General features: G+C 33.2%; 1 protein-coding gene across 2 annotated transcripts; it reads right to left on the minus strand.

Moving 5' to 3' along the window:
* Positions 1-7151: 7151 nt before the first annotated feature.
* LOC123528296 (multiple epidermal growth factor-like domains protein 10) lies at positions 7152-17472 on the minus strand. 2 transcript variants are annotated; one of them, XM_053523813.1, is made up of 7 exons: positions 17177-17468; positions 13966-14023; positions 12036-13622; positions 11321-11456; positions 10913-10965; positions 10430-10492; positions 7152-8492 (listed from the first exon to the last, which is right to left on the minus strand). In XM_053523813.1, the coding sequence occupies exons 1-7, from the start codon at positions 17177-17179 to the stop codon at positions 8437-8439; spliced, it is 1956 nt and encodes a 651-aa protein (XP_053379788.1). In that variant the 5' UTR covers positions 17180-17468; the 3' UTR covers positions 7152-8436. The 2 variants fall into 2 exon arrangements, with proteins under 2 accessions (XP_053379788.1, XP_053379789.1); XM_053523814.1 differs by lacking the exon at positions 12036-13622 and having other exon boundaries at positions 17177-17472.
* Between the last annotated feature and the right edge of the window lie 282 nt (positions 17473-17754).

Here is a 17754-nt window from a genome sequence, read left to right on the forward strand (position 1 = left end):
GTATATAATAATAATAATAATATCTACTAGAAAACTTTTTTGAACATTTTGTGAAAAGTTGTGAATTACAAAAATACACTGCCATGCTTTTATTGTAGTAGGAATATTATGTAAATAAACAATATTAGTTTATTCATTTCAAATGTTAACAGTACTCATATTTACTAACACTATGGTACAATCCCGATATTAGACAGATCTGTTCTAATAATGATTTAGTTCCATTCAAAACCAGACTAATTTTGAGGAAACCAAAAACAACCTTTTTAAAAATCCAACTACCACCATAATCATTACATATACAATAATGCCAAATTTAAACGCGATTAATCGATAATTGTGCTATTTTGCATCGATTAAAAGACTTGAAAAATCCTGCCGATACCCGACATAAGTAATTGTTAAGTAATGATATTAACGCTACAAATGAAAATTAAGATACGATAGGTTCATGAGAGTATAAAAGACCGTGATAGCGATTTTTATGGAAACTCAAGGACAATTAGCATGACCTCATTTTAGAAACAGTAAACATGATAGAAAAGAGTTGCTATGTTTCGTTTAATTTAAAACAAGACAAATGTATGCTTCTCATACTACGCCCATGCTTTGAGAACCACTAAATCCAAAACCGTCTAAACATTTATTTAATGAAGATCCACGCATTCTGTATTTATTTGCTCATAAAAGATTTACAAAGAGAAATATTTGCCTTTATGCACAATAAGTTGTAAAGCCCACACACTTGTATTACACAACTATAACAAATTTAAGTTCGCATACGTACCGTTTTGTTAATCCGCTCCATTTTGTTAAATTTCAAATAAAATATTGTTTCCACGTACAATTTCACTTCATAAGAAAATCAAGTAGTCAATATTCGTTAAAGATGGGAATAAACAAATGGCATATGTTTACACCAGGAAGTAAACCAGTTTAATCATGATACTTTTTACATGTTATGGTTAATACCTGAATAAAATACGGTATGTTTATGGTTGAACGAATTTTTTTAGTATCAAATTCCTCCGACAAGTCAATGTGGGATCCGTAAAAGGTCTACCTGTACATTCAGCCAGAGCCTTTATATTTCAGTGTTTTCAGATCGTCCAACAAGAAAATCTACGAGTAGTACCGTTAAGTTTTTCAGCTTTAACATTTCGGCGTGGATGGTTCCAGTACTCCAGCTTTTATAGCTTTTGGTATGGTAAAATCACCATTCGATGTAGTTGTTGCTTTTTAGTTTTCTCTTGTTTAGTAGTTTCTTTGATATGCAGGCTACATTACGCCTTAGATTTCTTTTCTATGTTCCGGTTTGATAAGAACTGCTTATTAGTTTTCGTTTAGGACATGCACATCATTTTAACACGAGACCATAGGCTGCTTTTCATGGAATGACACTCTGTGTATTATTGAGTTTTACACCGCCATATTGACCATATGCAAATTGTTGTGTCACGTGTAACATGAGCAAATGTTGAGGTGAGTTCTGCGTACCCCACCGCTACATGTATATAGCCTAATCAAACGAAACCTACAACATTTTCAGTTTTGACGTGTAAGGGCGATCCGTGGAGTTTCCACATTTTTCTGTTATATAAATGAAAGATAAATCAGGAGAACAGTTTTACCAGTCCACAAAACGAGGATATCGACATATTGGCCTGTCGAACTAGCTTACGATTCTCAAAATGTTTTACTTTGAGATGGTACACTGATTTTGTAATATATTCATCAGTCAGAATCTATAGATATAAATATAGGTATCAGTTTTGGAGTTTAAAATAACGTAACCATTTTTTAGCGATGGCTACTGTAATTTTACAAATTTTCAAAATGTGTTATTAAGATGTTGATATTTTAAAGGAATAAATGTTGCATCAAGTACTCCATTTACACAAACTTGCTAAGCCCGAATAAAAAGTTTGTCTATTCACATTAATCTTAAGAAAACAATTTTCTGAAAACAGAATGGGATGACCTTCTTATTTATATTGATTTCTTTAAATCAGACTGTCAAACTAAAGACAGAAATTATCCGTTAACAAATTAAACCCAGTCAAGTAAAACTTAAATGAATACGTGTGATTCTTATTTCGCATGCTTCATTCATTATATTGAGATCTAAGCGGAAACTCTAGCATACAAAATTTGTGTTGGTAATGCTATAATTAGTATGAAAGAATAATATTTTATTGGGAAAGGAGCCAAGTGCATTTATAATCTTGCCAATTTACTGTTTTTCACCGTAGTATTTTACATTCTATTTCATTTGACATTAGCATAGCGTATAAAAGATCTCGAAACATACTAGTCTGTTTTAAATCTGAAGAATACACTATACGTGTGACTTTTCTAACAAATGATAAATAATGAAGTTGATATGATGTACTGAACTATCTTTACGGAGAAGCTAATAAGTAAGTTTACAAATTATAATTATTTGCGGAAACATTTTTAAGTATTATCGTACAAACAATTTCATACTTAATCACTTCATGCTATTAAAAGAAAATAATTCAATACCTATTTAAATTCAATATGTCACTACTGTCACCCTAACATATCTAAAGAGCATATAATGTGCAAACTAAAAAAGAAATTTAAAAAATCAGATAAGGACTTACTCAGTATAACATTTAAAATATCAAATATGAAGTTATTGCTATGGACATGCTTCCTCCTCGTTATAAAACTATGGCTTTTTGCTTTCCTTAATCAAAATACATTCATTCTAACATTTTCAATGACACAGTTAATCTTCAATGTCCTAGTTATCGACCAAGGAAAATTGATATCGACGTAGGGCTACATTTTCGGTCGATATATCTTTTCCCCGGTCGATAAATCATCATATCGACCTCGGTAGATAGAGGATACTTGTTTGTTTTAGTGTAAGATCGAAATATGTTCACCGAGTGAACACTATAATGTAATATTTTCATGAGTGGCGCAGCCACGAATTAAAATGTGAATTATGGTGTTCGTGAGTGAAATACAAAAAAAAAATTTATTTCGATTTTACACTGAAACAAACACATTTTCTGTTTATTTCATGCATTTGTAATGATTTTAACCAAATTATATCCAGTATGTTCGCACAGTAATATGTTCGTGACGTCATAATGTTTTTGTAGAAAAACTAAAAATAGTTCTATTACGTTTCCTGATTTCTTTTACATTTTATTATGATAGAATGTAAATATTTATGATCCTTTCGTTACTTTTCTACATCTTTACCTTTACTGAAGAATATTTTGCAAGGAATCTATCATTTATAATTCATATACTTTCGCATTCAAATGTAGGTCCGTACCAGTGAAAAATAAAAATGATATGTTCACTGTTTGAAACAGTGAAAATATCAATTTTATTTCACTGATAAATTTCAGTATTTCACTAAAGAGCATAAAATAAAAGGTAATAATTGTATATTACTCTGAACATTAGTGTTGACCATTTCACTTAACATTATACGTAATTCATTTATAAAGGAACTATATATTTTTTGAGCTGCATCGAGAATTTCATAAGCGATATTATCTACATCAGTAACAGCGGTTACTTCTGAAATAAACGAGATATTCGGATCTGGTTACAAAATCCTAAATATTGAATGTATTGACATGCTATTACCATAGCAAATTACTCTAAAGAAGGAAAAGATAATGTCTACCCAGAATTACAAGTGCATATATAATAGGTATTCCTTTAAACAATATATGTATTATAAACATATTTTTGTTAGTTCCATCAAAATCACTACAACATTTCAGAAAATCTGCGTATGTCAAATTTTCATATTCAGGGATTCGACAAATACCTAATATAAATATATCTCAGTGGACAAGATTGATTTTAAAATACACTGAATCTGCTAGAAGATCTTTTGGGTGCATGTAACGCAGTTAAACAAAATAATACCACCTTCGGTTAGTAAAGCCCTTTCCTTTTTATTGAACAATATTTACTTCAGGTTTGGGAAGCAGTTTTCAGACAAGTAATTGGTATTCCCATGGGAACAAATTGTGCACTCCTTGTCGCAGATTTGTTTTTATATTGTTATGAAAGAGATTTTATGATGGGCCTTTCTACAGATATACAAGCCAACATTATTTCTGCATTTAATAGTACATCACACCATCTAGATGATATACTTAATATGGACAATACGTTTTCTTGCTCAGTAGCTGGATAGTATTTATCCCCGGGAGCTGCAGGAAAATAAATTTAACAACTCGGATACTACTGCTTCATTTCTAGATTTACATCTCTCTATTTATAATAATATTATTCATACCAAAATTTATGACAAGAGAGATGATTTTAATTTTAGTATTGTAAATTTCCTCCATTTGGATGGAGATTTACCCCAGGCTACTTTTGCATTTATTTTTTTAATTTGATGTAGGTCGACCAGGGTAGTTGCCCTTCGATTAAGTAAATAGCTGATAAGAAAGTGGGGCGAATTGTTCATCACTTTCACATAAGATATAGGAACTACAAGTAACGACTGGACGCGAAGACATCATGCAGTTATTGCTTTTACATTGTTTGCTTAAACTTATGAATTGCCATATGTCATACCGAAATGCAAATGCGGCCGCAAGTGTATCGTGGAATAACCAGTGTATTAAGTAAGAAACAATCAATAACAATACTATGTGATACAATACGGCTATCATCTCTGATCATAAAGTTAAAACACTTCCAGGGCTTTAATAAGTTTGAATGGAAGTTTAGACACAAAATACAGACATCTTTTGCGCAATATCCTACAGGTTCTATAGATCATAAGTTATTCGTTTTGCTAGAGCTTACACCATATTAGAGGATTTAAATCATGTTACAAATTTGTTGATAAGGTTACTGCTATAATAAACTACGGAAATATTTCGACACTTACTCTTTCCACAGTCTGTTATATACAACACAAACCTTAAAGCACTTCTTAGCGGTGGCCGAGTGGTACAGTCGCTGACTTTGAATCACTTGCTGTTGACCAAAGTGGGTTCGAGCCTCACCCTGGACGTTAAATTCTTCATGTGAGGCAGCCATTCAGCTGGCTTTCGGAATGTCAGTGTTTTATACAGGTTCCCGTCCATGATGAAATAAAGCAAGGAGAGGTACCAATGTGTTCGTCAACAATCAAAAGTTCTAACCCATGATGAAATAAAGCAAGGAGACGCACCTAGGGTCTTCGTCAACCATCAGAATATGACCGATAATTTAACGGTGCGACGTCAAACCCAACAAAAGTAATAAAACACTTCTTAACTTGGTATTGCACACCTAAAGTATTATGGGATCTTAATTCACAAAATACGGAAAATTGAAAATAGCATTTATGTTAGTAAAAGATTTGATAAAACTGTTAAACCAATAGGGAAATAAAACAACTAAACTGACATCAACAAGTCCTGCAGAGAGACTAGACAAAATCAGAACAGTTACTTCTTGCGTTTTTGTAAATCATGTTTTTCACGACATGTACCAAAATGAAAACAGAGTAAACTCCAATTCCAGCTCCACATGCTGTAAGTGGCAAATAATGAAATGACTGTATATCGTAAAACAATTGCAGAATTTGTACAAGTAGTAACTATCGATATTCCTTGCATATTTACCTGGCCCTGTGGTCTAGTGGTAACATGGTTGACTGACATGCTTGACCAGAGGTACTGGGTTCGAATCCAGGCCCAAGCACTGGACATTTCTAAGATACTCTTGACCAGTACTCGAATACTGCATTTTACGAGTGATCTTATTTAAACCGGGTTAAGAGTATACCGGTATATGGCAATTTATGTAATTGTACATGCATAAGATGCTCGTGAGGCTGGGTTTTTAACGTTGCTGTTCCAATTTGTCCTTGTCTTTTTATCTTTGTAATGACTATTCCTACCGAGTTTACAGCTGTTGTCAGTGTTTTTACTTACTCATAATCTACTTCTCTGCTATGACAATGATTAAATTTGATGTGTAACAATCCAAGTACCTAGGTATTTTCTGTTTCCAGACAGCATTATGAAAGACTCCAGAACATTCATGTATCACCAAGAAGGGAAAGAAGATTCTAGACAACCTAGAAAAAACAGACTTCAAAATAATGTAAACACTCTGTTTATCAGAATTTGTGATTGAACTTTCTGAAAAACCATATAAACACATGATGTAGATCAGAATATTTTACTGTGATCTGTTTCTAACTGGTAGCTATGAAATCCTTCATAGTTATGATATTAGTTATAATTTAAGCTGTCTTGTTCTAGATATATTATTATTGTCCGATGTCGAATTAGAAATAACAAGAATTAAACAACGCGTAGTTAGGAAATCATGTTCTGTACAAAACAAAATTATTGGTAAATTGCCATAGCATTACTTTTGTTTTATCTGCAGTTAACTTGTTCGTCAATGACATGATATCACAAATGCAGCTCTCAATATGGTGCAACGCCTACTTCCATTGAATTCAAGGACATATATATAAAAGTTTATATATGACTGCACCAATGTATACGGTTTGTTTGTGACTCCAATGATGTTCAATGCGATGTTATAATGTTCCATGGTGTCAAACCTATAGAAAGAGACCGAAAGCATGATAAAATGAACGGAACTAAGATATTTGTGGAAGAATGAAACTTTCTTTAGGCAGACTGCAGTTCATAGTGCAGGCGGTTTTCATCTTAATGCTGCCGTTGACGGGCATCAGTTTTATTTTTTTTTATTTTTACTAGTATAGGATGCATTGATTCTTTTCTCCTAATAACTTCACGTACAGAGTACAGAGTGAATTAAGAGATGCAGCTTGTTTAGTCGTGTATTATTTCTTTGAGCACTGATTTATCTATGGCAAAATTAGCCTTTAAGTGTCTTGTAATGTGGGGCTGTAAAAGGTCGGCCCATACTTCTGGTCCGTTTGGATCATAGAGAACATTCATCACACGTCCACGACAGAGGGTATGAAGGGTTCTGCAATTTCATTACCTCTCATGAACAAATCCAATCAAAGTGGGTTTGCTATCATGTTGCTTGCTTGCCTTCTATGCTTCCAAAGATCTTCTCGCAGATTTTATTTACCACCAAGGCAACCATAAAAGGTCACCTCTACTAGGAATTTATGATATGTTTTCTGGTTCATTGGAATCATGGAGGACATTTATTAAGTCTTATACACAGACTCAGTCAAACAGACTCTTTTTCACAGATTTTATTCAGCACATTGACTAATATAATAGTTAAATTAATATTAAAAAAAACTCTTGGGTTTTGTTTGTTTGTTTGTTTGTTTATCTATTTTTGACAAACATGGGCTACGTTGATTTGAATCACATGATTGAAATTAATTAAATCAAGAGAACAAATAAACCAATTTACATCAACAGTCAATAAGAAAGATCAGAATATCCATACCAAATATTAAGGCAAAATCAAAACGTTAACTTTGAATTTTCAAGTTGTTTTCGATCTTTAAACCACTTTTTTGAATAGAAAATAAGATGCAAAGAAATTTCAAACGGTATAAATTCTAGTGCCAGCTCCGATATACGTAAATACAGTACGGCAATGACTATACGTCGTACAACTATAGTTAAAACATTTCATTTTATATCAAATGAAATTTCAGAGGTCATTTGCATAATAATGGAGGTAATTTGAATATTTCGCATTTCAAAATGTTTTAGAATAAAGTCTTACAGTTTAAATGTTATGAGCGATAAGTCTAATAAGTAATAATGTTATCTCATATGAAGTTGTCTCCCCAGCAATAAAACAGCGACAGGGGAGATAATTGCTGCGGAAAGAAGTACCTTACAAGTTCCATATTTGTGGTCATCAAAAAAGCAGACTATTTAGATACATTAACTTTTGAAATACAGTAAAGACGGAAGTTAACTTTATCATACTGATACTATCTCTACCTTTTTTTAATGTAAAGGCAGTACAATACTGTTCTTGCATAGTACGAACGATATGACAAAGATATTACTTACACACTGATTTAGCATAGTAATAACTTTCCGTACAAAAATATTGAATTAATGACAAAATACCACATTATAAAAATAGTTTACATATATTACATAGATTCAAAGCATAAATATAAAGCATCTTGCTAGATTCAGTATTTTAATTAAATGGTAATTATTATCCGGTCTCGATCGAGTCTGTTACACTATTGAAGTACATAACAGCAATTCAAAAGCTATTTTTGAATATACACATGTATAACCAAATGTTATACCACTAGAATAATTCATATAAACTGATCGTTTGTGAAAATGCCAAGTATCGCATACAATTATAAAATCCTTTAAGGGTAAATATCTTTGAAATAGGCTTCAAAAAGTAAAACTAATAAATGTTATGAATATGCAAGTCCGTTTTCTTGGTAGGTATGGAAAAAAGTTACGAAACGAGAATGACATATCATGATGCTTGAATTCGAAGATTCATGTAGTCCGTGTTTCCACAAGTGTCCGTATCTGAAACAAATGGTAAATATTAAGTACATTATAATAGTATCGAACTTTGTATCAATATACATGTTATATATGAAACAAACGTTCACATTTAGAGTCCAAACGCAGCATTTAATGTGAAAAGTGGATAATTGTAATGCTTATTTTTTCCTATTTTTTAAGTTCTCATTGCCTTAAAAACGTTGGAAAGATAATGAACGAACGCATTACAAGTGGCCTTGGTAATATATAATAGTGAAAGTTGGGTTCTTTGAAAGCGACTGCACTATATTTTTTAATTTTATCAGACTAGTCAAGAGTCTTAATTCTTCAAACATCTGAATGAAAGAGAATTGTATGATCTTTATTACAGCTTACCAAAACCATACAAAATACCCGAAACAAGTTATGATGCAATCCAGTTAAATATTCAATCACTCACGAAGGCACTCAAAGAGGATGATAACCTAAATGTGAATATATGTAAACATCACTCATGGAACTGAATAATTACCTTTAAAATACCGCTCCATGACTACCAAACAATGCTACATCATCTTATTCATTAACAACGATTGAAAAGAAGAGTGAAAACTTGTGTCTCAACGGGATGTGAATCCTCGACTCCATATGAGGAGTAAGATAATTTGCCGCTACAGTGCCTAGTTTAAGTTTACTTCAGTAAAAAAGGTAATGTCATGACAAAAAAATGATATATTAATATTATTCTAACACGGCCAACGAATAACCTACATACACATAGAAGAAAATCAATCCACGGTTATTTTAGGATAACCCATGTGCGTGCAAAGGGTTGTTTCGGTTGTTCTTTTTATTATGAACGAAAGTCATGTGACGTTTGTAAATATTAGCGTAAAAATTATAAAACCGCGTACAACAACAACAAAGTTCGGCTGCAAAATAGAACAAACAACTAATCTGTTGCGTACTGGAACAATATGCGATATTTGCCCTGGTTTTTGGTAATTGGAGAGCAATTGATGAAAGGTTTGATTGCAATGTTACACAATATGTGATGCAATCCTTAAACAATGTGGAGAAAACATGGAAGAAATTTCAACAGTCAAATCTACGATAAACCACACTTGGGAACTTACTATTACTTAATTATTCCTCACATAAATGCATAATGCAAATTTCCCATTAGTTAAACTTGAATGATATATCAAGGTGGGTCGGTGGTCTTATGGTAACACGCTTGACTGCGAATACAGAGGTTCGGGGCTCGAATCCCGGTCCAGGCACTGGATATTTCTGAGATGCTCTTAAGTGTCTCCCAACTAACTTAGAGGCATGTACTGGTTCTTCCGAGGGAAAATGGCTTCGCGTGTATCGGACCTATACAACGGACACGTTAAAGATTCAGACTTTCTATTCGCAAAGTGCTAGGCTTAGTTAGTCGGACAAGTCTGTCTCTAAACAGGATTCTCTCTCTCTGTTCTGGGGGCTTATCTGTGTCTGTACAAGTAGAGGATCAATTTCGCGCTCTTTGTGGCCGCGTTTGCTATATGTAAAGCGCCTTTATCTTGAACGTGTTTATCATGACAAAGGCGCTATATATATCCGGAATAATAATAATTATTATTATTATAAGATTTCATATTACATACGAAAGAGCGTTATTTTATTTTTCTGCGCATGTGATATTAGTTTTCATATCTCAAATTGAGAATAAGAATGTGTAAAGAGATTTATACTTTCGCATTGATTAAAAGAATGCCAAGATCATTTTTGACGAGGCACTAACATATTATATGATTTGTTTTTCTGGTGTCCATGCATGTGCGACTCCTGTTTATTTTTATTTTTCTAAAATGTTATGATTGATCAATATGCAATCGTATCATTGTTGACCATTGACTAAGTTTTGCTTCAATTCATATCTTATCAATATAATGCTTATCATACAATTATAATTTAGAACATTATAGAATACCTACCACCTTGACATGTATTGATGATTTCATAAGCGGTATTGTCTACTTCAGAAACAGCGATTTCTTCTGAAAGGAACAAGAGTTTCAGTAAATCACATACAAGCAATCAATAAGATTTCATAACTAGAGCCTCTAGTTATGAAATTTTATTGATTGCTTTTATGTGATTTACTGAGAGCAATAAAACGGATAAAGAATATTCTATTAACTAAAACATGTGTATATTTAATGGATATAAGTTTTTTCAGCCTTGGAATGAAATGTAACGAACATTTAGTCATTTATTATCATATAGGTATTTTGTGAACAAAATTGTCTAATTTTCCCTTATTATGATAACAGAGAATGAAAGATTTATCCGGAATTTTGTAACAGTAATATTGGAAACCTAAGAGCATGTTTATTTGGACAATCGCAATATTTAACCTCATAACATTACAATAAAATGACGTTCAAATATACTTTTAAACTGCTCAAAACAAATACCTTCGTTTTGTGAATTTTGAAAGCGACTTCGAATCATAGATTCCACGGTATGCCTGTAAATGGATTGAAAATTACATCTTTATAGATGACATTAATATTTTCGAAATTAAACATTAAAACAAGAAACAGAAACGCCAATATCAATTATAAAAATTAAACAGTTTATGTTACGTACGTACGTTAAACTGAAAGCCACAATGGTGGTACAAAACAGTGAGGGTACAAACACTAATGAAATTAGTTTCTTTATATGGGTCATGAATTGTAATTTGTTTCTTAATGAACAAACACATAATGAACGTGTTTATATCATTGTAGATCTATACCTTCCTTAAATTTTACAAATGATTATATCATTGACCCATATAATAACATAACTTTCGTACAAGAACATTATATAAAAATCACCTGACTGAGAAACGTGTTTTCTTTATTAGTTTCTTCAAAATAAGAACAAATAATGCCGTGGAAGTAACCGCAAAGAGTGTTGCAAAAACAACATATGCAGTTGTTGATTTCTTGTCGGATACATCTTGTGGTTTCCCTGAATTACATAATAAAAGCACAGGCATGAGTTTGCCATTTAAGATGGAACAAAGCGTTTTGGTTTCAAACAAACAATACCAAAACTGATCAATAAATAATGTAACCAAAATACTCTTTGGTTTTGTTAAATGCTGAATGATATTTGATTTTTGTTATCCCAATGCTAGCACACAATCCAATAAGCATCAGAGATGTGCGAATCAAAACGTTGTTTTTAGGAGACGGTTTTGAAGTCGCTCTCCACAAATTAAGAAAATTTAAGTAAGTGTACATTTTTCAACATGGATAAGACCCAGAATGAGTAGTGCTAGTCTAGCATGTATATTATAATATAATGTAATGTATCTGATTTATGAAAGAATCCAAAGTGTGTCCTTCGATAGCTTACGCGCAAAGCTTCTTGTCCAAATTCTGTCAAATAATTTATTAAGCATTCGAATTCTGAACGTTGCTTAACCAGAAAATTAAGATGCCAATATCAATAAAGGCTTTAAGAACTAAAAGCAGGACCACCGTAAGCGAATATGAAATTAAAATTACATTATCAAATTCAGTTCAACAGCACGTATTTTCTTACCTAAACTCAGTACACACATCGGGTCGTCATTTGCTCCTGTGCAACCTTTTACGCAAATACCACTCTCTTGCCTACACAGGGTGTCGATGCAAAGGCTGCTACATGTCTCATTACATTTAAGACCGAAAAAACCTTGTTTACAACCAAACATACATATTCCGTCGGATGACGCACAGTCACGTGTGGCCCTGCTTCGTGATACATTGCAATTTTGAGAACATTTCAATTTGCAGAAGGGTCCAAAATGGTTTATTATGCAATCGCTGCAAACGCCCGATGAGATATCACATGAATCTAGACAGTTAACAGGGCACCTTTTCTGACACAATTTACTGAAATAACCAGATTTACATTTTTGGCATTCCGTGTCAGAGGAGCATTCTATGCACTTGTCGTTCTTTACACAACATTTATCTCCGAAATAATTAAATGTGCAGCCAAAATCGCATTGTCCGCCATTAATATCACACGATTTGTTGAAACATTGAGAAGGACATAAACTTATACAATTAAGCCCATAAAATCCATTTCTACATGTGTTACACATGTCCCCATCAAAATTGGCGATACAGCTAAAACAATTTCCAGTTTCTTTCTCACATAAAGCATTTGTACATTTCAATGAACAATTTTGTTTACATGATGTACCATACTTTCCTTGTATACAGGTGTCACAAAATGGACCTTCAAAGTTGTTTTCACATCCCCGAGAACAGAATCCAGATTTTCGGTTACACGTTTTACCTTTGCAATTTAAAGGACACGTTTTGTTACAAACTATTCCGTGCATCCCGAGTGCACAAACATTACAAGTTTCCCCAGTTATTGTATCTGTGATGCAACCTTCACTACAATACCCCGAAGTCTTGTTACACTTACTATTTTTGCAGCTTTCAGGGCATGTCTCGTTACAATAGGTTCCATATTTTGTAGAAACACAATCCGTGCATTTGTCACCATCAAAGTTTGAGGAGCATATACAATTACCAGATTCAATATCGCATGTTTGGCCTCTGCACCCAATCGAGCAATTATTTTGACATGTTGGGCCATATTTTCCCTTAACGCATTGCAAACAGCTGCCATATGATTTACATTCTTTGCAGCTGTCGATGCATTTAAATGTGCAATTATTGAACAACTGTTTAACATTATTGACAAATTCATACCCGTTATAAAATCCTGTTTTACACTCGTTGCATATTTCTCTAGATGAACAGGTCAAACAGTTAGACGGACATTCTTTATTACAGTCGTTGCCTGTATCAAAGAAACCGTTTTTACATGTTGTACATGTTTTACCATCATTGCACTTACAATTGTTTGGACAAAGAGAGTACGGACATGTGGTCGACCCTTCTTTATTATAAAAGCCGTCCTTACAAACAGTACATATATTCACGTCCATTTCACACGATACACAATTATTGTATGTACAAAGCTCGTAACATCTAGCGCCCCTATGACCATCGATGCATCCGTGTGAGCAAACATTCATCCAAGTATGATTGCTATAATGCACAGTATGACATACATTACTCTTACAGCAGTTACAGTTGTCGAAACATGTCGCATTACGTTGTGTTCCTGAGAAAAACGATAGATTGCTTAGATACCATTCGCTTATTGAAGCACTTTACGTGTTACACTGTGTCTATTTATTCCTAGTACGTTATTTCTGAATTATGGTAAAGTTGATACATCTGATCACAATCTACATGTATATTTAAAATTCAATACACGAAAGTAGTCGACGCACATGTTTTGATTCGGCTGTGTCAATCTTGTGAAATTATTTCATGAAGCATTATATGACTTTCAATTTTTTGAAATAGCTTTATAAATGAGAATAAAGTAAAAAATATTTTATAATTTCAATATTCTACAGAAACATATAGAAATATTAAAGCACTGTCTAATACGAATTTACCTTCAACGGGAAGTATAAAACAAAACCATGTCCATTTCAGTATTCGGAGTATTCGTACCTGTTGTTATAGAAATACAATGTATGAGCAGTCAATTGAAATTCTATGAAAATTGCCGGGCTACTCAAACAATAACGAGGTAAAAAATAGAAAATAATAATCAACTCTTTTTACAATATAAGTAGCTTTCATCTATCCTGCAACAAGTTTCTATAGGATTATAGACGTCACGTGGAGACATGAGATATTCCATATCCTACAAGTACATTTCAGATATAAATGTTAATTAAAAACAATATGGCGTAATAGAATCAAGTCAGATTATTCTTAAGCTCCAGCTATGGATATTGTTTCCCGAGAGTAAATGTTGTGTTTTCTTACCGTTTCTATTCTCTTAACTAGTTTAGCCTCGTAAAGTTGGACACTAGTTAGCCGTTGGAAATCTTGTTTCAAGTTAAATCATCGTAAAACGGAGGGATTAACATATTGTTACACAGCAGTTTGTTGTAGGATCATTTAATCTATGTGCAAGGTAACAGGAAACGGGATGAAAGCAGAAGATTCAAGAGATTTCTGACGTCGTGAAATTTGACGATTTTCGAAAGAATGGAACAGAAAGGGTTTTTTGTGTGTTTCTGATCTATACCAGTTCATAACCTGTATAAACGAGCTTTTGTATTTTGTGGTTCAGTCAAAATACAGGCCAATGTGTATTTTATGGCTGGTGTTATCAAACTATGATGACCAAATGAATGATTGCATGATAACAGTGTGCACTGTAAGTTGATCTATTAACTCCTAAAATGTTTCTATTGTAGCTTGGAAGTAATTGGTTGTCGGTAAGATAAAACCTGGTGACAGAATGCGGGATATACGCTGATATAAAGTTCTTCGACATACGTTTTATTTTAGAAATAGTGTTAATATGTCACAAACTGATTTTATAATGGCTAACGAAAAAGTACGGATATTATTTCTCAAACCTATTGTTGTTCTTTTGCGCAGTATTCTTAGGAAAAAATCCTTGCAAGGTGCACGAGGAGCATTTAGAACGTAGTGGTAACAGTCCAGTGTTTTCACAGCGTTTGCATGTGCACACTCTACTGTTGCATATCAATGGAAAGAAATTTTTGTCCGACTGACTGAAAATTTCACTAAAATATTGCACAAAAAGTACATTTAATTAGCATGTAATGTATCATACTGTCTGGAAATAGCTGAATTTAGCTGCAAATTTCGATAATTACGGATTGCTTAGCATCGTCGCATCAGATAATAATGCCGACTTGGACAAAGTGTACGGAGACAGTGCGCTGCCATACCATAGTTATGGCCGATGTGTATCTCTTTTGTAAAAGGTAGTAAATCAGATTTTGATAAAGAAATTGATATTTCTGAAATATAAAGGACTGGTCATTTAAACTCCTTTGTGTTCACTGAGTTCTTAATACACGTGAGATTTTCACTTGAAGATTTTTTACACATTGTTGCTGTTAAAGTAATAATCGAGAAAGATGCAAGCTGCAAAGTGTAGCAGATAGGGGAAATGTAAGACCTTAACTCGTCAGCGGATTTTCTTATTTTAAAAGAAAGGCTAATCCTGCGTTAGGATTTGTACGTTGGATACCACATTTATCGACCCCTGAGCAAAACAGAGGGTAGAAAAAGCTTCCGGCCTGCACGTCAAATATAAATTAAATCTGTAAGCCTCTTACGAGGCATATAATGGAACCAAGCAAAATAATAACATACTCGGTTTTGTAGAGTCTGAGTCCGTTGATTGAGTCTGTTCATACATGCACTACCACCCACGCTCCCTTGCACCGACTTAAGCGGAACTCCATTCCACGTGCAAACCACAGTCCTTACAAATGCATACGAGTATGTTCTTCGTGGTGGCACCTCAGTCAAAAGAGCGTCTACTCACCATTGCTTACTAACTTCGAAGAAGTTTATCTGGAAGAACTATGGCCAGTTTTGGGTATGGGTATTTCAGACGGGAATGTATAGACATTGCTCGTGACTATGCTGTTGTGCTTGAGAAGTGGTCTAAAGATAGTCCATTAAGTATGAAGCGGATGAGTTTTGTTTTTTTTTTTTTTTTTTTTTTTTTTTTTTTTGTCTAGATGGCCTGAAATTAAGGTTCAGAAGCCTTGATTACTTGAACATGGTAGAGCCAAAATGGCACATGAAAGTGCCGTAAAGTAGTACTTTGAAAAGCGATAACGGTGGCTCGATTGTGTCTCTGCAGAGCAACTTAAACATGCGTGAAATGTGTATAGTAGTTACAGAACAGTTAAACAGTTAAATTTTCTAACTTTCTGCACGTTCATGTGTGGCTGGGACATTTTATTGATAAATTTGTACAGGTCAGTTAAACAATAAGTTAATTCTGAGTGCTTAACATAACAGTGCACGTTTCTGATGTCATCGGATCAAGAAACAAATTGGCTTACATATTTTTCATTCACCAGTGTGTTAGATTAAAGCTCTGCGGACTGTATCTGGAATGAACTGGTGATGAGATATATTGAAAAACTAAGAGGAGGACTAGTTTCTTGCCATCGTAATTATATATTTCCGATAGATTGTTTTGCATTTATATGGGTCGATTCCCGTATATCATCGGAATATGGACTCCCGGGAATAGTTGTTCATACATTAACTTTAATTTTAAAACTGAACAGTTTGATTAAGTTTGCATTTATTTCAATCTTTTATTATAAGCTTTTCGAACATTCTACTTATTTTTTACTGTGACAATATATTTTAAAACAGTGTTATATATACATGTATATATTGATAATTGTGTTTGAATACTGTTTTTAGAACCAGACAACATAATGTCAATAAGTAAAAAAAAAAGAAATAATGTCAACATCTCTTTGTATCAAATACCTTTTGAGGCATTTTGGTGAAAAATAAATACTTATTTTCTTTACGACATTAGCAGTATTTTGTCAGCAAACATGCAATAATAAAAATACAGCGACATATCTTGTCTTACTTATTGCACGTTTCATTTTCTTACAGGAACAGACTCGATTCAACCAAATATGTTTTACTGGCTTCGGCTTAATCAACCAATTTGAAAATAGACTGTTTACTAACAGAGGGATGTTGCGTTATTAACGAAATAATGCCAACAATTTAAGCAGAACGCTAAATTCAAGAGAGCTGGTACAGTATTATATTAAAAATTTTGTTACATACCATTTTGAAAGTCCAATTCAGTTTCCAACACTCTCTGCTACCACAAATATTGTCATACCTGCAGCTAAAAATCCTAAAGAACCTAAAACTCTAAACAAACAAATGTTTAAATTTAACATCAGTAAGATGTTGAAACCAATTTTAGTTTAACTATGATACAATGAAGATAAAATTTGAATATGCTAAATAAAAGGCAACATGCGATCTCGATAAAGCTTAGCAAGTTTGAATAGTATCATAGCCCAATCTTTCATTATGGACATGGTAACAATGTGAACGACTATTCAAACTGGCGAAAGGAAGATGTTGACAGTTAGATGACGTACAATGTAAATATTTATTTCCCACGTGTTCCCAAACTGATTTATATTAATGAGAGAGAATTAATAATTATGGCAATCCAGCTTCTTGTTCAAAATAGTATGGCCTTATATTGTATTGTTGAGTTATCTGTTTAACGAAATGCTTATTATCTAAATCGTATAAAAATAAAATAGTAACAGCAGTATCGATTCTTTTAGAATTATATAAAACTCTTGTTTCATAGCTTCCAGTCAATGAGCACGGTCAGACACATC

Source organism: Mercenaria mercenaria, chromosome 14 (genome assembly GCF_021730395.1).
Source record: "Mercenaria mercenaria strain notata chromosome 14, MADL_Memer_1, whole genome shotgun sequence".
Classification (NCBI taxonomy): domain Eukaryota; kingdom Metazoa; phylum Mollusca; class Bivalvia; order Venerida; family Veneridae; genus Mercenaria; species Mercenaria mercenaria.

What these genes read in the sequence shown, in the direction of transcription:
- LOC123528296 (XM_053523813.1), bottom strand. An exon ending in TCAAAATTCACAAAACGAAG is followed by an intron (nt 10,493 to 10,912) that starts GTATTTGTTTTG and finishes TGTTCCTTTCAG; the next exon opens with AAGAAATCGCTGTTTCTGAA. An exon ending in CATCAATACATGTCAAGGTG is followed by an intron (nt 8,493 to 10,429) that starts GTAGGTATTCTA and finishes CATTTGTTTCAG; the next exon opens with ATACGGACACTTGTGGAAAC.